This window comes from Arachis hypogaea, chromosome 2 (assembly GCF_003086295.3).
Source record: "Arachis hypogaea cultivar Tifrunner chromosome 2, arahy.Tifrunner.gnm2.J5K5, whole genome shotgun sequence".
Lineage (NCBI taxonomy): Eukaryota > Viridiplantae > Streptophyta > Magnoliopsida > Fabales > Fabaceae > Arachis > Arachis hypogaea.
In genome coordinates, this window is record NC_092037.1 from 3053100 (window position 1) to 3075103 (window position 22004).

A 22004-nucleotide genomic window follows, 5' to 3' on the forward strand; every position below is an offset into this window, starting at 1 on the left:
GTTTTGAAATAAATCAAACGAATGATCTAACATTGTGTTATGAGGTTTTCACATAAGTGTGTGCGGTTCTTGTGATGACAAACATTAAGTCTCGAAATGATTTTTAATTTGTGTTTCAGGAGATACACTGAGGATTAAGCAGCAATTCTCCTGAGAACATTGCAGTTTTGGAATGGATCTTGAATGCCAGTTTCGGTCAAAACAAGCAACAGAACGCAGAGTCATTTTTCATCCTTACTTTTGTTTTTCCAAAGGAAAAATAAGATTGAAAGATAACAGATGTGATTATCAAAGTTAGATATCCTTTTATCTTATCCAAAAAAGAAATACAGTGTACTCAATAATATATTGAATTTTCCATGTGATGTGATGTATGTAGATATTGCTATAGAGAATAGAGATTGAGAATGTGACCTGCAATTATCAGCCATATATTAACAAGTTCGTTCTAATCTAAGTATCTGACTGCTCAAGGAATTGCATTTATTATTGGTTGCATATTTCACTGTTTGATAGAGTGGATTAAAGAAAAATATTAACGTGTATTTTTATTTTATACAATTTAAATTAATCTTATTAAACATAACTTATTTAATATTTATATACACACAATAAATATTCAAAAAAAAATTATTTTTACTATTATAGATGTTAGTGGAAATTGTATGCATTAGGAGAAGAACAAATAAATGTCAAAAGAAAAACCACAAAAATACGAAGAATAAAATTAATATTAAAAGAATAAAAAGATAAATGTACAATTCAAATTTAATTTGCATATATAGTAATGCAAATATCATATACTTAATGATAATCAAAAATAAAAATTTGAATAGAAAAAGATCTTCACAATAATACATGGGTACCAAACATTTGTCCCAACAAAAAATACTAAAACTTAATTTCTATTACAACAAATAATACTACAAAAATATTAATTATTCAAAACAATCATTTATATTACTCATTTATACATACAAAGATAGGAAAAATAAATAAATAAAAAATACATACAAGTCAAAAGTTCAAAAAGAATATATATATATATATATATATATATATATATATATATATGTGTCTTCACAAAAACATATGACAAGAAGAAGAAAAAAATAACTCAACATCAACCAAAAATAAAAAAAGGACAAATATCACATAAAAAAAATTAAATCCGTCAACTAAAATAAATGCAAAACAAAAACAAATGAAAATGTAACTATGTACAATTTTAATATAAAAAATTTTTGTACTACAAAAATATTTTAAATAAAAAAACACAACCAAATTTAACATTAATTTACATGTATTTTAATTAATTTTTAATAATATAATACTTATTAAAATATACTATATACTATATACTATCATTAGTTTAACATCTCGCATATTGTCCGCGTCTTACTCTAGTTATTATTAAGTTAATTAATTTCCACAAAGACTAGTTTCTGTTAGGCACCCTTTTGAAATTCGAATACTCTGTTCATCCTTCAAAGAAGAATATAAAAATGAGAAGTGCAAAGCCAGCTACGCACTCCGCTGCTTACAATTATTTTATGTTACCTCGGAGATCGATACCACGTGATGCCAACGTCTTTTTGCTGAAGAACCCTCGTGATATCTCGCTATATGCCTATTACTGAATACTTGCAAGCATTACTGCAATATTGCTCTCTCTGTTACATTCTGAAAATCCAATCATTTGTTGCTGCTGTTTGTTGTGATCATCACACCATGGCTGAAGCACTTGTTGCTGGAGCTTTTCTTTCTGGCTTCATCAACGTTGTTTTTGACAGACTCATTTCATCTGAGTTTGTCAACTTGGTGGTGGGCAAGAAGCTGGACCGGAAGTTGGTTGAGAAGCTGAAGACTGCTCTCTTGGCTGCCGAAGCTCTGGTCGCCGACGCGGAGCAGAAGCAGTTTGGAAACGAACTTGTGAGGAAATGGCTTGATAGTCTCAGGGATGCTCTCTACACTGCTGATGACTTGCTGGACCGTGTCTGCACCAAAGCTGAAATTCGCAGCAAGGTACGCACTCATCTTCCTCGCTTCCTTAATTTGTCTGATAGGAAGATAGTGACTAAGATAGAAGAGTTGATTGAAAGAATAGAAGATTTGGAGAAACTCAAAGATACCCTAGGTCTCAAAGAGATTCCAACGGGTAGCTCCTCATGGAGAGCTCCAACCACTTGTCTTGTGAAGGGGAATGTGTACGGCAGGGATGGTGACCAACAGGCATTAATCAAGATGCTACATGACAACAATGATCATCAGTTGTCTATCATCTCTATTGTTGGCCTGGGCGGGGTTGGTAAAACAACTTTAGCTCAATGGCTGTACAACAATGAGGATTTGATGAAGGGATTTGATTTGAAAGTTTGGATTTGTGTTTCTGAAAATTTTGATGTCATTGAGACTACAAAGACTGTTATAAAGGGGATCTCTTCTGGTGTTTGTAGTCTTGACGACTACAATTCACTTCAACTGGATTTGAAGGGTAAATTGTCAGAAAAGAAGTTTTTCATTGTTTTAGATGACGTTTGGAGTAACGATAGTGAAAAGTGGAATAGTTTTATTACCCCTTTTCAACATGGGATAAAGGGAAGCACTGTACTTCTAACTACGCGCACGGAAAATATTGGTCCAGTAGTCCAAAATTATAGCTCTTATTTTCTCAAGGGACTGTCAGATGATTATTGTTGGTCTATTTTTGCGGAAAATGCATCCTTTCCTGAATCCAATGGAAGTTCAGAACTGGAAGAAATAGGTAGAATGATTGTCAAGAAGTGTGATGGCTTGCCATTAGCTGCAGAAACACTTGGACGCTTGTTGCGCTCAAAGCATGATGTTGAAGAATGGAATAAAATACTATCAAGTGACATTTGGGAATTTCCTGTGACAGTCTGTAAGATTATTCCTGCATTGTTAATAAGCTACTATCATCTGCCTGCTCATTTAAAACGTTGCTTTGTTTATTGTTCATTGTATCCCAAAGATCATGAATTTGATAAAGATGAATTAATCTTGCTATGGATGGCTGAAGGTCTTTTACGACCACCAAAGAGGGGAGAGACTTTAGAAGAAGTTGGTCGCGAGTGTTTTGATGACTTGGCTTCAAGATTATTTTTCAAGCAGGTCGTGAATGACGATGAGAGTTATTTTGTGATGCATGATCTCATGCATGACTTGGCAACTTTTCTTGCTGGAGAATTTTATTGTAGATTATCAGAAGATATTGGTGAAAAGAAAGAGATGAGGATCCTAACTCGTCATATGTCATATTGTTATCCTATCTCTAAAAAATCCTCTAACAAAATAGAATATTTGAGGACATTTTTGTGTATCCATTATAGTCCCTATTTTATCGAGAAAGCAAGCGCAACGTTAACACATGGCATATTGTCAAAGAACAAATACTTGAGAGTTTTATGCTCTCATAAACTTGGCATATTTCCTTATTCAATATGCAAATTGATCCATTTGCGATATTTGAATCTCTCTGGAAGCTTTATTAAGACATTGCCGGAGTCACTGTGCAAGTTGTATAATTTACAAACTTTAAAGCTAGAAGATTGTTCGGAGCTAACCATGCTACCCAATGGCATGTATAATCTTGTGAATTTACGGCATCTTCATATAAGGAATACTCCTCTAAAAGAAATGCCAAAAGCAATGGGCAAATTGAAGCAGTTGCACATTTTAAGCAATTTTGTCGTGGGCAAGCACAAAGACAATGGAATCCAAGAGTTAGGAGGGCTTTTAAATCTTCGTGGATCATTCGAGATTACGAAATTGGAGAATGTTGTTGATGTGAGGCAAGCAAGGAATGCAAGAATAATAGATAAGAAGCACATTGATGAATTAGGCTTGAAGTGGTGTTCAGGTGATCATATAGTTTTAAACACACAAACTGAAAGAGATGTACTTAACAGCTTGCAACCACACAATTGCTTGAAAGAGTTGACAATTGAGGGATACAAGGGTACAGCATTTCCAGATTGGGTTGGCCGTTCTTGCTACCATAACATGACTTGTGTATCTCTAGTTTCCTGCAAGAATTGCTGCGTGCTGCCTTCACTTGGACAGCTGCCATCTCTTAAGTCCCTGCGCATTGAACGTTTTGATCAGCTCAAGTGTATTGGTGATGAGTTTTACAAGAATGAAGGCGATCATCATTCGCAGCCTATTGCACTATTTCCCTCACTAGAGAGATTGGAATTTAAGGCTATGCCGTGTTGGGAGGTGTGGCACTTGCCTGACTCAGAAGCTTTTCCTCAGCTCAAGTGGCTTGAAATAGGATTTTGCCAAATGTTACAGGGAGATATGCTTAATCATGTATTAATGAGAATCGTTTCTTCCTTATCGGATGCTTCGAAAGTTCACAAACTGGAAATACGAGAAGATCATCGAGGATGGTCTCGGGGGATGTCACTTAATGGGGATAGTTTATCAATTAAGGGATGTGAATCTGTGGTGGAGTTTTCATTTAAGGCAGTGATCAGTAACAACCATCTAAGTTGCCTCCAAGAAATACACATCACAGAGTGTTTGTCTATTGTAACCTTTTCGAGTGATTCTTTACCCAAATCTTTGCAAAAGCTGAGAATCACACAGTGCAGAAAACTGGAATTCCCCGAGCAACAGCACCAGAAGTATGATTTGGTAGAACTACAAATAGAAAACAGCTGCGAATCACTGACCTTGTTGTCCTTGGATGCCTTTCCCAATCTCAAGAATCTTGATCTAGATACATGTCCAAATCTGGAATCAATATCAATGTCAGAGCCACCACACACTGCTCTTCAACGTCTCAGAATCTTTGGGTGCGACAAATTAGTTTTATTTGCAGGAGAAGGACTGAATGCACCCAACTTGACTCATTTCCAAGCCAGATCCTGTGACAAGTTGGGGGCATTGCCAAGAGACATGAATAGTCTTCTTCCAAGTTTACAGTCTCTCGATGTTCGAGGTTGTCCAAACATTGCTAGTTGGCCAGAGGGTGGTTTGCCACCTAACTTGAAAAAGCTTAAGGTTGGAGGTTGCGAGCAACAGTTGAGCAGTCTATCATGGATGGGCAACTTGGACTCCCTCACTCATCTCACCGTTTTTGGTTTTGGGTTAAGGTGTGTAAGTGTGAATTCATACCTTGAGCTGGGTTCACTGCCTCTCCTTCCCTCCCTTACCACTCTAAAGATCAGTTGGTTTCTTAATCTGGAGACATTGAAGTGCAATGAGCTTCTCCGGCTCACCTCCCTCCAACAATTACACATTTCAGACTGTTATATGCTGGAGAATATGGCAGGAGAAAAGCTGCCTCCCTCTCTGTTACTACTTCAAATTAAACAGAATTATTTGCTAGGAGAAAAATGCAAGAACAAGCATCAAGAAATTTGGCACAAAATTTCCCACATCCCCACCATTGTAGTTGATGGCAAGAAAATTCTTTAATACAGATTTCTGAGCAGGTAATTCTCTAACCTTCATGTTTGTCACGCTACCACAATTAAATTCACACAATCGTAAGTTTCCTTTTCCTTGAATTAAAAAAAAAAAAATTCTTTTTCTTTTGGTGACATTAAATAGTTAAACTGATTGCAAACAAGAAAATTTGCATTATTTTCTTTCATTTATCGGGGAAGCTCACAGTTTGCAGTTGTAGTTAAAGAAATGTCCTTTGTTACTCTGAGAAACAGTCATTGCTATGTGTAATACTTGTAAGTCTCATATTTTTCAAAAACAAACGCATTTAAAGAGGAAGATCAGAATTGCCATGAAACAAAAATTGAAAGACATGGAATATCTTTTTGTGTATCCAACATTTATTTTTTTTAGATGATTAACAAAAGGATGAATCAAATTTACTGTTTTTACTATCTTTAGCTTATGTAAATACTCAGATGTAATCCTGTATCTTGGCCATATCTCTTCATTTAATTCTAAATTCATTTGACATGGTAATTAAGCTGGATTGATGTGTTTGGAACCAAAAATTGTGTTTTTTGATTTTGGCTTCATGTTATTGAAAAGCAAAGACATGATGGAGAAAGTTGGAGTGACACTTATGACACTTATTATTGAAAAGCTTTTGTTGTTGTTGATATATTTCTCTATGCCTCTATGTAATTTTACTTTTGCTGTTTTGCACAAAAAAAAAAATAGCTTGATTTGTGGAAAGAAAGGAGTTATAAAATGGTGTTCTGTCTTTGCCAACCCAATTCTTTATGATCACAGAGTCAGCTGTTATGTTGCAAGATTCACGTAGGATAGTAAATGGAATCAGCAAACACGAGGTGTATAAGCTTTCAAAATAGAAGGATCTAAGTTATTGTTGTGTAATGTTTCTTTTTTTACCGAAGATTGAATCATTGGATAAATTTAATAGTATTAGATGCCTATAATGAGCTATTTCTAATACTAAGAGAAAAGCTTCTGTACATATATTAAGCTGCAGTGGATTCAAATTATTCAAGAAAAAATATTGTGATAGAATATTTGATCTTTTGAGACTGAAATAAAGGGGATAGTTACAAAGATACAAGGTTATTGTCATGTAAATTCAGTGTATTATGTGTATTGAAAAAGTTTTCTTTATACCTTGTTATTATTATGACCATATCTTCATCACACTTCACAGATTCAGACTCTGTTGTTACTTGTTCATCAAGCAATCCCACTGGAAGCTCCATAATAGGCTCCAAATCTTCATGTTGTTGTTAACCCTTGGAAATAGTTCTCCTTAGATTCAGATTCTGTGGTGTCCTCATCAAGCAACCCCACTGATATGTCCAGACGGCTTCCACTTCCTCCTCTTCTTGATCGGTTCAGTCTTTGAAAATTTTGTTCCATCATCCTTGTTGAATTCAGATGCTGCAATATCCTCATCAACCACCCCCACCAGAAGCTCCACAATAGATTCCACATCTTCAAGCTTTGTTTCCCCACATCATCCTTCACAAATTCAGTTGTATCTTCATCGAGCACTTCCGTTGTCATCTCTTTTAGTGCATAGATGCCTCATGAATCTTCTTTTGCTTTCTCATTTTGTTCTTCATCCATAGAAGAGTACATAATAGGTGCTGCTGCTGATCAGGAACCAAGCAAAAACGATAAAGTCTTATTATATGGATCTGAAGCTGGTGGTCTCTCTCTTGGCTTGCAAAATATTTCACGGATCCTCTATCTCCCTCTTTGATAGTAAAGCATGAGGAGTGCTCTTTTTCCAAATTCTGGAATCATGTTCAGCAGCACAGCTGAGAATCATCATCATGCTAAGAATGAACAATGGGATGAAGAGAATCTAGAAAGGTGATCAGGACTACTACCCTTCAGATGCTGTTGATATGGTTTCAGATGATGATTTGCGTAGTCCTCTGATTTGGACTCATGGCAGTAGTATGTTCAACAATCTTGTGCGAGGGTCCAGGGATGGCAAGGCAGGAATTGGTGGTGGCTGGCAGCTGGCGTGGAAATGGTCTGAAAAAGAAGGAGGATTTAATGGAGTTTATTTGCATCAAGAGGGATCTCAACATGGATCTCTTGTCTCAAGTTCAAGGTAAAGGTGAAGGTGGAGGTGTTCATGCTACCAGCTTGGTTAGCTAACCTGCTCTTTATTCCAAGCAAACCGTTGGACCTGTGATGGTTCATCCATCTCAGGCTGCTTCAAAGGGTCCAATTTGGAAAGATCTCACTGAACCTGGGGTTAAGCATGAGTTGATTGTTGGGATTAGGATACAAATTCTTCAGCAGGTATTATATATATTTTTTCATGTTGTTTCAATTTTCTTTCAGCACCAAATGGCCATTCTAAACATTTAACATCTCTGCAGTTTGCAGGGATAAATGGTGTTCTATATTACTCTGCTCAAATTCTTGAAAAGGCAATTCTTCTTAAAGATATTGGCATTAGCTCCAAATCTACATCATTCCTAATCAATGATGTCAAAACCTTGTTGATGCTTCTTAGTATAGCTTTAGCTCATAGATATCTTTGGAAGAAGGCACGCTTTTTCATCCTTTTTTTCTTTTTTGGTTTGCTTATATTAATCTTTCCCATGGAAACAAAGTAACGCTTTAACATTTTGTATTTATTGAAGCAAATGGTAACCTTCCCATGTTTCCAGTATGTGATTGGACATAGATAAAGCAGTTAACAGAATTTGTGTATTTCTGTTATCATTGCAACGACGCACTGGAGTAGCCAAAATTTAACCCTTCAAATTGGCCACTAGACTAGCTAAATACTTGCAGCATGAAATGGAAGATTTAGTTATGTTTTAGGATTTTTATTTTTTGAAAATGGTACACTTGTTAAGCATCTTCTATTTGCTTTTATTTGTTCTCTACCTGTCACAAACAGATTTCTTGATGTGCAGGCAACTACTACTCACCACGATTCCTGTGTTGATCATCTCGCTTATGCTTTTGGTTGTTGGAAACACCTTAGAGTTCAGCTCCATCATGAGTTTAATTCTAAGTTCATTGAGGGGATAATTAAGCTGGATTGAGGTTTTGGGATCCGAAAAAGTGTGTTTTCTGATTTTGGCTTCATATTATTGAAAAGCAAAGACATGATGGAGAAAGAGGGAGTGACACTTATTATTGAAAAGCTTTTGTTGTTGTTGGTATTTTTCTCTATTCCTCTCTATAATTTCATTTTTGCTGTTTGGTGCAGTGAAAAAATAAATGATACCTTGATTTGTGGACAGAAAAAGTTATAAAATGTTATTTGTCTTTTACCAATTCTTTATGATCACAGAGTTAGCTGTCGTACAAGATTCATGTAGGATAGTAAAAGGAATCAGCATGCATGAGGTGTATAACCTTCAAAAATAGAAGGATCAAGTTATTGCTGTGTAATCTGTTTTAACCATAGATTGAATCATCTGTTAAAATAAATAGCATTAGATGCCAATAATGAGCTATTTCAGATTTCCCAAGGTGGTGAACGTATGCAGCTAATAAGGTCAAGATTCAAAGAATATGCTTTCTATATTTGTAGATAATAATCTGTTGACTAGATCAAATCAAAATCAAATTCCTAATTTATTTCATGAATCTTTTCTGTAAATAGAATTAATTATAATATCCTTTCCAGTTTTAGTTTAGCTTATTTTTAGGGATTTTATTATTAGAAATCTTTCCTTATTTTAGGCTAGTATTTTTCCCATTTTCTAGTTATTTCTATTTCTGCAATTCTTCTATAAAGAGATGATTTTCTGTACATTTGAATATACATAATATTCAGACACTTCAAGTTGGTATCAGAGCAGAATTTCTGCACTGTGCCTCTGATTTATAGATATGGCTGACAGTTCCTCAGTCATTAATCATGAACAAAAGGAGAACACCACTCCTACTCCATTAGATTTAAAATCTGAGCAACGGGTACTAGTTAGTGGTGACTCCCATTTAGTTCAGATCACCACATTTCGACTCAATGGGTCAAACTACCTTAGGTGGTCTCAATTAGCTCAGATGTACATTCGTGGGAGAGGAAAGATTGGAAATCTCACCGGTGAGCGAAGCCAGCCTAACATCACTGACACACAATATAATGTGTGGGATACCGAAAATTTCATGGTGATGACATGGCTGGTGAACTCAATAGAGGAAGATATCAGTAGTAACTATATGTACTATACCACTGCCAAAGAATTGTGGGATAGTGTCAAGGAGATGTATTCTGATCTTGGGAATAAATCCTAAATTTATAAACTTACTCTAAAAGCTAGAGAAATTCAACAAGGGAGTGACAATGTTACCAAAATATTTTCACACATTGAAGCAGATGTGGCAAGACCTTGACCACTTCAATAACTACAAGTGGAATTTAGCCGTTGATGCAAAACACTACCAATAAACAGTGGAAGAAGGGAGGATATTTCAATTTCTTACAGGCCTCAATGTGGAGCTAGATGAAGTTCGTGGCAAAATTATTGGAAGAACAATCCTACCCTCAATCGGAGGAAGTATTTGCTGAGGTTAGAAGAGAGAAAACTCGTAGAGCTGTGATGATGGGGAAAGGCAAGACTGAACAAACTTCTTTGGAGGCTAACGCACTCTTAGTGGCACCTGCTGCACTTAAGTTCATCAAATCAAAAGCATCCCTCCAAACTTTGGTGTGACCACTGCAATAAACCTCGTCACACCCGAGAAACCTGCTGAAAGATTCATGAAAAACCAGCACATCTTAAAGACAGCAAATCTAGTCCCAAAATACGTTTTACCCCCACTGCTTATGAGGCTGAAAAATCATCCTTGAGTAAGGAACAAGTTGAGCAGCTCATAAGGCTGTTAAATTCTAGTTCTGTATCTAGTACTCCTAGTGGTTCTTTGGCTCAAACAGGTAATTTTAATATTCCTATGTCCCTTAACTGCACCTCAAACTTGAATGCACCATGGATTGTCGATTCAGGTGTATCTGACCATATGACCAGCCTCTCTCCTTTATTTAAAACTTAGTCTTCTTCTTTTAAAAATGAGAAAATTAGAGTTGCTGATGGTTGTTTTTCATCCATTGCTGGAAAAGGTACAATTAAATTGTCCAAAAACATTTATGGTAGTTTTTTCACTACTTTTGAGGGCTGGAATTCAGGATTCAAAATCAATCAGTACACCTATGGTAAGCTCTCTAAGATTAACAGCCAATGGTGGAACTCTCTTTGAAAATCCAACCTTGTATCGTTCCATAGTAGGAAGGTTACAGTATGCAACTATTACACGGTCTGACATTAGTTTCTATGTTAATAAACTAAGTCAGTTCATGTCCAATCCATGTCAAGAACACTGGATTGCAGCAAAAAGGGTGCTGCATTATTTACCAGGTACCGCTGATCTTACACTTCAATTTCACAGATGCACTGACTTGAGATTTACTTCCTTTTCAGACTCAGATTGGGCGAGCGGTCTTGATGATAGAAAGTCTACTACAGGATTTTGTGTGTATCTTGAATCAAATTTGGTGTCCTGGAAATGTAGCAAACAAGCCACGGTCAGCAGAAGCTCTATCGAGGCAGAGTATAAAGCCCTTGCAGCAGTATTCATGGAGCTGCTATGGATTCAAAACCTTCTTGTTGAGCTACACCAGCCCTACTCTGCTCCTCCCACTGCGTTTTGTGATAACATTTCAGCTGTGTTGCTTGCCTTTAATCCAATTTTACATAATCGAACCAAGCACTTTGAGTTGGATCTCTACTTTGTGAGAGACAAAGTAATAAAAGGCTCCATTGTTGTTACTCACATTCCCTCCACAGAACAAGTAGCGGATGTGTTAACTAAGTCCTTGTCCTTAGCCAATTTTAATAAGTTCAAGAGCAAACTCAGATTGGCAATCAGACCATCATGAGTTTTTTTTGGGGGGGGGGTATTAACATATATAAAGAATGTAAAGAATTTGTTATAAAAAGAAGGAAAAAAACAGATTCTATCTAATAAAATTAGTTGAGCAATTCTCAAATTAATTTAAATAATGATTTCAAATAATTCTGTTATGAGGAGTAGGGTTAGTTAGATTAGTAGTGAAAGCTTCTGTGTGTATATATACTAGTATTAAACCCGTGCGATGCACGGGCTTATATTAAATTTGATAAGTTAAATTAAAAATAATATTTTATAATCATATATTTTTTAAATTTAGTATAACACTATCATCATCGTTATATAATAAACGTGTTAAATATGTTGTTTTATCTTTATTCAAAGTAAAATATGAATAGAAGAGTTCGAAGCTTATAATATTCTTGAATCATAAGGAAGGAGATAAAAAAATAAGAACATATATAACTGTAATAATAGCATGTTAATTTTACCCTAAATTTTATATCAAAAAGTTAATAAAAATTTATCGACAACCTAGTATCTTACTAACTTCATTAGAAAATTATTGGATGTTGTGCTCCTTGTTACACATTTCATTTCAAATTTGAAAAAAGAGTTACAGATAAATTAGTTATATCTATAGTTAAGATTTGTACAAAAGTGTAAATCATAACATGCTATTAAAATGAAAATAATATTATTCTTACCTAAATATTATTAAAAACCTCTTTGAACACGATATTTGTTGTTGATGACTTTGGATTGCCGTCTTCATTTAGAATTAAAACCCTGAGGCCACTGCGACTCTTAACTCTTGACAAAGCAACATAAAGTTGTTCATGGGTGAACACTGATTTTGACAAATAAAGCCGTACATATGATAATGATTGACCCTGACTCATGTTAATGGTCATTGCAAAGCATACTGTTAATGAAAATTGTCTCCGTTGAAACTTAAACGACAATCCTAAATTTGAAGGGATCAAGTTCATTCTTGGAATGTACACTTTATCTCCAATATTTCTACCGGTCACTACCGTCGCTCCAATTACGTTGCTGCCAAGTTTGTTAACTATTAATCTTGTCCCGTTGCATAAACCTGAAGTCTGGTCTATGTTTCACAGTAGCATTACAGCGACTCCTGGCTTCAAAGTCAACTTGTGATTGAGTAGTCCCTACTCCCTAACATTTGATGTCATTTAGAAACTCTGGTGTGAACCACTCTTGTTTTACATCTTCATTCTCATCAGCTTGACATGTTGTGTCAGAGCTCAAATACTCCTTTTCCATCCATGGAAAGATTGTCAAGACAAAATCGTTTACCTTCTCGACACTCTTAAGTGTGGGTGCAAGAATTGCTCTACTCTGAAAATACCTGTAATCTGACATGTTTTGCAACAAATTTGGATATGCAAAGTCTACCAAATGAGAGAGTGGATCATCAGTAGTTGTAATTAATAGATCATCTAGAATTTCAACTTCTAATTCATCACCAACAACAGAGCCAATATTTTCATTTCCAACATCAAGTATCCAATTAGCAAATATCTTCATTTCACCTTCATCTTGATCCGAAGAAGACATTAGAAGCCTCATATTCGTATGCAGTTTCAGAACCTTGTAAAATGACCACAGATGGGATGAGTTAATAGCGGATGCTAATATATCGTGTCTACTTCCTTTCGGAATCACCGGAAGTATCTGTCTGAAATCACCTCCTAGAACAACAATCTTACCACCAAATGGTTGATGTGTCTTATGTTGATCGGTAACTGACATAAGATTCCTGAGCGTCCGATCAAGTGCTTCAAAACGGCAGTTGTACCTTCCCTCGCATACAACATATTGAGAATTCAAAATTGGATCCTGTTTTGGACTTCTCTGATCTCTCCTCATACCACATCATGGCATCACAATGTCGACAAAAAATTCTGGGTCACCAATATCTATCACATCTAATAATCACCAAGATAATAAATTGTTTTAGTTATATCTGCAACAAATACTTTATATAAAAATATACCTTTCTTTCACCATGTTAAGTATAAAAATAATATTTATAAAAGATTACCGAAGAATGCAATTTATGGATTAAAAAGATGAGATCATATAATACAATTTTATTGTGCCAACCTCAAGATTTAAGTTTTACAATAAATCAATGTTCAAATACAAAAATTATAATATATAACCATATTTTAGTTTGAATTTTAAAAGTTGAACACTAAACGATAATTTTTTGTTTATAAAAAGCATAACAATAGTAAATAATAAAGTGCTGATATTGCTACTTCTTAAATTACCTGTATTCTCAGCAAAATCGAATATGGCTGGGTATTAAATTTGCACAGAATCATCTAAAATAGTCGTATTTTCAGTAATATCCTCAACTTCTTGAAAATTTTTTGGAAAATTTGTAGTCAATTCCTTCAAAAAATGTTTATCTTTGTGTCAGGTGTCTTTTTTTTTTCAGCTATGCACACTTCTTCTAATTCTTTAGTATCTAAATTTGAATTAAATGCACTTGCTCCTGTAATCATTAGAGATAATACATCAAGTACTTTATATTATAAAAAAAGAAAAATTATGAATATATATTATGAAGGTAGTATTAAAGATAAAAGAAGTAAAATTTTAGCTTTGTGATAATTACAATCTATCATGCTTATCTTACCATGTCTCTTTTGAAGTAGCATAGTCTTCCTATTCAGTCTTACATCCCTTTGCAATCTAATTCGATTTGTGTACTCCAATGAATCTATAATAATTATTTAGCATATACCAATGATTGTTTTTAATAGACCAATTAAAAAGTTAAATGTTTGGTCTTTAAGTAATAAAAACATATTAACATAGTAACTGGTAGATATTATTTGATGTTTGTTGAAGATGTTGTTGACTTGTCTGATGACATGGACTATCATATGCTTCATGTGTGATACCCGAATTACTAATATCACTAATATTGGAACATCCTTTTTTTATCTACAGAATGTAGATTAGTAGTTGGAGACCTTGATCAATGTGGTGTTGGGTTATTAGAGTTAAAGTTTATAATTGAATAAATAGTAGAAAAATCAAAATACATAAAGTGCATGTACATTCCCATGAGCAAGTTTAAAAAAAAATCATCCAAAAATAAATCTGTATTAATGCTATTCGTAATGTTCGACAACACTGATTGAAAATGCACACTATTGGAACTATCACTCGAATTTCCTGTAATTTTTTCATAAACAAATTTAGTAACGTATTACGAAGACAATGTAAATTGATAATTTATTACTTGTCAATAGCTAAATAATATATAGAAAATATTGTATTTTATGAGCTTTCATTCCGCCAAAATACTCATGACATGTTAGTTATTTTGTATACCCAATAAAAACTAAATATATAGAACTGACATACTTAAAAATACCAAATAAAAAAATATATTATTCTAACCTAAAAACAAAAATGATAAAATAATTAATTTATTTTTTTATACGAAATCTACCTTGAATTGTGCTTTGCTTTGTATTTTCTCTGTCTTTTAATATCAATTTTCTCTTCAATATAATCTTACTTCTCTTTAGACTTCTTGCATCTTTCAATATATACCTAAAAATATCAAATAAATAAATTTTTAACCAATTAAAATTATATATACATTATACATAATACATTTTTATTATCAAATTTTTTATATTATTAAAAAAAATAAAGTAATACACATATGACAGCGTCTATGTTTGGTATACATGTCCATCAAAACATAGACACAGGAGTACATGTATGATGTTTGTTTACTGAGACAAAAATGATAAAAGACAGTCATACACAAACACTCATTAAAAACATGTATTTTGTGTCTCTCTAAGATGCTGAAACACTAATTTTTAACTTGAGACACTAATTTTTTTACAATTTTTTCTCATGTCTAACCTACCAAATAGAATATAAAATTAGTGTCTTTATAAAATTAGTGTCTTCTTATGTCTATGTAAAATCGCACAGATTTTATTTTCAATGGCTGCTTTAATTTCTTTTTTATTCTCATTTATTTAGTTACGTAAACATATTTTACAGAAAATAATATATATTTTTTTACAAATCTTTTTTCAAATAATTATAAGTTTAATCTCATAATCAATAAATTTAACTTATAGTTAAAGAGATTGAAAATGAACAACTTATAAGAAAAAAGAGAGAAAAAGATAAAAGTACCTCTATTGTTATAATCTAAAAAATAACAATGTAAACGAAGTAAATAGAAAAAAATTATAAATGTGACAAATAAAAAAATTTAAATTTAAAAATCAAAACGGTTAAGAAGCCACTTAATTAGGAATTAGTATTAGAGTTTTAAATTTCAAATTTTTAAATAGAATTTTCTAATTAGCTAGTGCAAATTTAAAATTTTTAAATAAACCTTTTTAATTAAATGTTTGTTATTCATTAAGAATATAGGAATTTATTAATTTAAAAATAATTTTTATTAGTTTCGTCATAAATAGTATCAATCCTATTATTTATCGATAAAAATAAATAAAATTAAATACAATCTAAAAATTAATAACCTTATAAATTACGTAAATTTAGAAACAATACTTAAAAAGAGAGAAAAAGATGAAAGTATTTCTACTGTGGAGAAACAATCTAAAAAGATAATAATAAAAATTTATAAACGTGGCAAGTAAAAAAATTTAAATTTAAAAATTGAAATGGTTAAAAACTTACTTAATTAGAAATTAGTATTAGAAATTTAAATTTAAAATTTTTAAAATAAAATTTTCTAATTAGCTAGTATAACTTTTAAATTTTTAAATAAAATTTTTTAGTCAAACATCCGTTGTCCATTAGGAATATAGAAATTTATTAGATAGACTCTAAAAGAGATTCCAAAACATGTGCATCCAAATTCTCAAGTTTCTTTCTCAATCTTGATCTTCTTGCAAGTTGAGGTATCTCCTTCCACCTTCGAATCTTCCGACTCCGAGAATAGTCACTTAGTTGGTGTAATAGCACTTTCCAACAATTCAGATTCATCATTGGCCCTAACTTCATTGGAGAATTCAAACAACAAATTCTGTACAAAAAACCACGTTAAATTAAAGACTTCTTTCTAACCTTTGATTTTATCTCACTAATATTTTTTGAATAAAATTAAGATCTAATTTTTAGAGAACAAACAAAAAAATTATTTTTTGAACAAATACCTTAGTACCTTCTACTTTCTCTCCTTCAATGATTGTGGATGTCTTTGAAATTGGAAACAAATCACTGGTGTAGTCAACATCCTAAAATTATAATTAATTATTATTTATAAATTAGATACTACTAATGACCAAGAAAGTAAAAAATAAATTAATTTTTAATAGAAGTACACTTATATATACTCACAATTTGAATAGGGTGAGCCTCTTCGAATTTATTTATGAGATCCACATTATTAGTCATCTTCTTTACTTTATAAGAAGGTAAAAAATATGAAATATCAGATATTTGAACTTCAACGATGAAGAGAAAGATTTTATCAATTAGGTTGAGTAAAAGTTAGGTGCTCCTTTCTGTAGGATATTACATAATATATTAATAATAAATAATATAAAAAGTACCAATAAAAATATCTTCACTAATGCTTTTAGAAATAAATATTGGTTAGATCTTACCAATAGGAGTGGATCAAGTATCTCTACACAGCTCTCTTCCAAAACTTGTTTTGCCTCCTTGTCAAAGACTACATAACATGCACAGTCAGAATCATCAATGACACCAAACTTTATTCGATACCTGCTTAAAAAAGAAAATAACATAAGAAAAAGTTAAATATAGACTTATTTAATATCTAATCCAATGTACATAGACTTTAATTTAAATAAATAAATAAATAACCTTGGAGTCATGGATAAAAGGATATTAGTAAAAAACTCGCGTCTTCATCGAGTCAAACCATCTCAATTGAGTATGACAATGGAGAATTTTCATAACTTGATAGTGTCTATAACCATATCACTCGTATACGTACACACAAATTGTCGATTGTAGGATTGATGTCAGCAATTTTGTGAATATCAGCCATTGGAATAAGTAGGGAGATTTTGGATATATGTAAAGAAAGGGATTGATGTACTTTAAATTGTGGTGCTTTACATCTCTCATAACTTATCCTTTTATAGTTGCATCATAACTAAACTTTTTAAAATTTGGTTGACTTTAATTTAAAATTTAAAAAATAAGAAACTAAGTAAAACAACCCAAATTTAAAATTTAAAAAATAACAACTTAAATAAATAATAATTTAAAAATTCTAAACTAACGTAAATATTTATTTATTGTAATATTAGTATGTAACAACCGAAGAATAATTAACGTAAATTTTTTTAAAACTCTAAATTTCTTTAAAAGAATTTATGTAGTTGTAATTTAAAAAAAATCAACAAAATTTTAAAAAATTATGCTAAAAAGAATTAACAGATTTTTAAAAAATAGTGTTAAAATATAAAAAAATAATCTAAATAAAATCTAAATAAAATTTAAAAAATAACAACTTAAATAAAATAATTTGAAATTTAAAAAATAACAACCTGAGTAAAATAATCCAAACAAATAAAATAATTTAAAATTTAAAAAATAACAACTTAAGTAAAACAACCCAAACTTAAAATTTGAAAATAGCAACCTGAACAAATAATAATTTATAATTTATAAATATAAATCTAAAAATTTTTAGTGACGACACGTAAGCAAATAAACTCCCAGACTCAACGTATGAGCGCCACGTCAGCAAATGAGCTCTCCATTTGTATTACTATAAAGATATATTCCTACTCTAGTGTAAAAATAAAAAAAGAAATGAAAAAAATAACACTTTCTAATTTCTTCTGCATAAATTTCATTCTTTTGCTTAGAAATTCTTTTTCTTTCTTATTCTTACAAATTCGAACTGAAATCCGGTCATTAGTTCGAATTAGATTATTATTTGAACGAGTCAAATAATTAATCCGGTCAAACTTAGTTAAATACAATAAAATTTAGTCAAATTTATTTAAAATCGGTTAAACTAATTCGATCAAACCTGATCAAGCCAAATTAAACTAAAAAAAATATTATTTTTTATACATAATTTTTTTATTAAATGTTTTACGTAAATAAAATTAAATTATATTTATAAATTTAAAAATAATATTTTATTAACTATAATATATTTTCTATTTCTATGCTTGTTATTTTTTTCTATAAATACTTAAATAGTATAATAAATATAAATTTATAAATACTTGAAGAGTTATAATAAATATAAATTAATTGATGAGTTATTAAAATTTAAAATTAATAATTAATTGAATATAAAATAAAATTACTAAAAAAGATATTTATTATGAAAATAAAAATTAAATTAAATTTTATATAATTATTTAATTATGAATGGATTAATCGGTTCAACTTATAATCTATTAGTTGAACCAATAATCGGGTAGTATGACCGATTTGATTACCAATTTGATTTTTATAACTATGCTCCTAACATTTAAATTATCTTATAACTATACTGGACATGGTTCAATTAGATTTGGATCTCTAATATCTCACCGAATTTATTTTAACCCAACCTTAAATTAATCCAAAATAAATCAAATTAAATTGGATTGACCAGATATAAAATTAGAAGGTACAAATTTGTAAATTTTATATAATATATTAATACAAATTTAACTTTTAAAATTAAATTTAGTAAATGTTACATCATATTTATACCAAAATAAATTATTTTAAAGTTAAAACAATATCATATGATATAAAAAGTGTAATATCCTACCACACAGAATTTTACGCTTAAGTTTATAAATTAAAGGTGGTGAGATATTAGGGTCTCTGAAAATAAGATTGCATACATAGACATATATGAAAAGAAATTTAACTAAGATCTTTGAAAAAAAAGTTAAACAAAACAATCAAAAATCGCATCGCACACGAATCGTAAGAAAGCGAAACATAAAAAGAAAGTGAACACAGCTTTAGTTGTGTGAGGACTAAACTAGTAGTTAACTCCGTATTAAACAAATGACCAAATGTATATATACAGAACGACAGCGTTAAAAAATTTAAAAATGTCATTTTTAGTAATTTAAATTTAATTATGTATTGAAAAAAATAAAATTTATTAGTATGTGATGGTGGAAAATTTATTGAAATCCATGATGGACATGAATCATGTTTAGCAACAATTGTGTTAGCAAATTATGTTTAGTGAATTTTGTGTACAATTTTAAAAATTCACTATTCTGTCATTATTTATGTGTTAAAGAGTACTATTAAATTTATAAGTAAACAGTGATAAAATATAGCGTGATTTGTGTATTTTTGTAAAATAATTACTCTACCATAATTTACGTATTAAAATATAGTATAAAATTCTTAGTAAATCATGGTAGAGTAACAAGATTTAGGAATAAAAATATTATTATCTATATATAAATTATAAAAGAGAAGGTATATATAATGAATTTTAAGTTACGATAATTTGATAATTATAATCTTTTTTAATTTTAAAATAGTCAAATATATTTTTTTTGGACACAATAGAATAAAAAAAATCTAATATGATTAGATACTAAATTTAAATCTTCATATAAGTACCAAAGCAATGAACTAACTTTTTTTTTTTTGTAAAAACTAAAGTTAAAAATATATGGATTGAAATCAATTCAAAGTCCATAAATTAGATTCAGTGAAGCCATTAAAAAAAGAAATATTTTTTTGTTATTAAATCTATTAGACGTATATTTTTCGTTCGAATTTTGTGTTTTTAGAAAATTAGATGTCGAACAAGTATTTTAAAAGATTTAAATAAAAATGTTATCAAAGTTGTTTTTTTAAGTTCTTCAAAAGACAAATTAAAAGTAAAAGAGTTAATTTTGAAGAAAATTAGGAAGAAGAGTTCAATATTTTTAATTGTAATGTTAATATTTGAAAATTAAATTTAATTTTGATATATATTATTTGTTTATTTTATATAATATTATTTTTACTAAGGTAGCTGCTGAATATGTTTATAATTTTTTACTAAAAAGTTGAATGATTTGTTAATAAATATAAAACTAAATATGCTAAGATATGTTGCTAATAGTGTGTATTTTAAGAATGGCATAAAGATTTAGTGTGTGTTTGGATTTCAGTTTGTAAACAGGAGTTTGCATAAAATTGATTTTGATGAAAAGTAAATTTATGTTTGGTAATCTTTATATCAAAATAGATTATAGTAAAGTAAATATTGTTTGGATTACACTACTCAAAATTACTTTTAGATAAAAAATTACTAAAATAGACGTCAACTTAAATAAATTTTTTATATTATTCTATCATTTTAATTTAGATATTTAAATAGATATTATTAATTAATTTTATAATAAAATTAATATTTACTTACTAAAATAAAAATAAAATATAAAAATTGACAAAATATATTTTTATATCAAAAGCAAAAATAATAATGAAAAATATATCAAAATATATTTTATTAAATTATATTACTTATAATTTTTTTAATACTCTCAATACTCTTTTATTTAATATTATTTTAAACTATAAATTTTAATTATTCATGACTTTATTTCTAGTTATAATTAGTTTTTTATTTATTTTGTTCTTTTTAATGGGATCAATAATTTATATTATAACAAAATTATAATAATAAATTAATATATAAGAATTACACTTACAAGTTTTAACAAAGCTAAACAAAAATATTTTTTCATATAAAATCAAAAGTAAAAATTTAATAAAAAAATATAATTATATATTTAAAATATTTGAATACTAAAGAGACTACAAACAAGGAAATAAAAGGTAGAATTGATAAAACAAAATAAATTCAATTCAAACGTGATTTTCTAAATGCGAAAACTACAATTTCTAAGTTCTTATATTTATCTTTATCTTTATAGTAATACAAATAGGGAGCCAATTTGCTGACGTGGCGCTCATACGTTAAGTCTGGGAGTTTATTTGCTTACGTGTCGTGACTAGAAACTTTTAGATTTATATTTATAAATTATAAATTATTATTTACTTAAGTTGTTATTTTCAAATTTTAAGTTTGGGTTGTTTTACATAGGTTGTTATTTTTTAAATTTTAAATTATTTTATTTGTTTGGGTTGTTTTAGTTAGGTTGTTATTTTTTAAATTTCAAATTATTTTATTTAAATTGTTATTTTTTTAATTTTATTTAGATTTTACTTAGGTTGTTCTTTTTTATATTATAACACTATTTTTTAAATATCTGTTAATTCTTTTTAGCATTATTTTTTAAAATTTTAATTTTTTTTTAAATTGCAGCTACATAAATTTTTTTAAAGAAATTTAGAGTTTTAAAAAAATTTACGTTAATTATTCTTCGATTGTTACGTACTAATATTATTATATTATTATATTATTATAAAAATTATTATATTATTATATTATTATAAAAATTTACGTTATGTTAGAATTTTTAAATTATAATTTGTTTAAGTTGTTATTTTTAAAATTTAAGTTTTGGTTGTTTTATTTAGTTTGTTATTTTTTAAATTTTAAATTAAAGTCAACCAAATTTAAAAAATATTAGTTATGATGCAACTATAAAAGTATAAGTTACGAGAGATGTAAAGCACCACAATTTAAAGTACATCAATCCCTTTCTTTACATATATCTAAAATCTCTCTATTT

General features: G+C 29.9%; 1 protein-coding gene across 2 annotated transcripts; it reads left to right on the plus strand.

Moving 5' to 3' along the window:
• Window positions 1-1389: 1389 nt before the first annotated feature.
• On the plus strand, window positions 1390-8734 carry LOC112733103 (putative disease resistance RPP13-like protein 1). 2 transcript variants are annotated; one of them, XM_072213256.1, is made up of 3 exons: window positions 1390-5462; window positions 6632-7743; window positions 8370-8734. In XM_072213256.1, the coding sequence occupies exon 1, from the start codon at window positions 1627-1629 to the stop codon at window positions 5443-5445; it is 3819 nt and encodes a 1272-aa protein (XP_072069357.1). In that variant the 5' UTR covers window positions 1390-1626; the 3' UTR covers window positions 5446-5462; window positions 6632-7743; window positions 8370-8734. The 2 variants fall into 2 exon arrangements, with proteins under 2 accessions (XP_072069357.1, XP_072069361.1); XM_072213260.1 differs by lacking the exon at window positions 8370-8734 and adding an exon at window positions 7824-8108 and having other exon boundaries at window positions 1470-5462.
• The last annotated feature ends 13270 nt before the right edge of the window (window positions 8735-22004 follow it).

Excerpts from the sequence above, each read along its gene's own strand:
- LOC112733103 (XM_072213256.1), top strand. The coding sequence starts at position 1,627 with ATGCCTATTACTGAATACTTGCAAGCATTACTGCAATATTGCTCTCTC.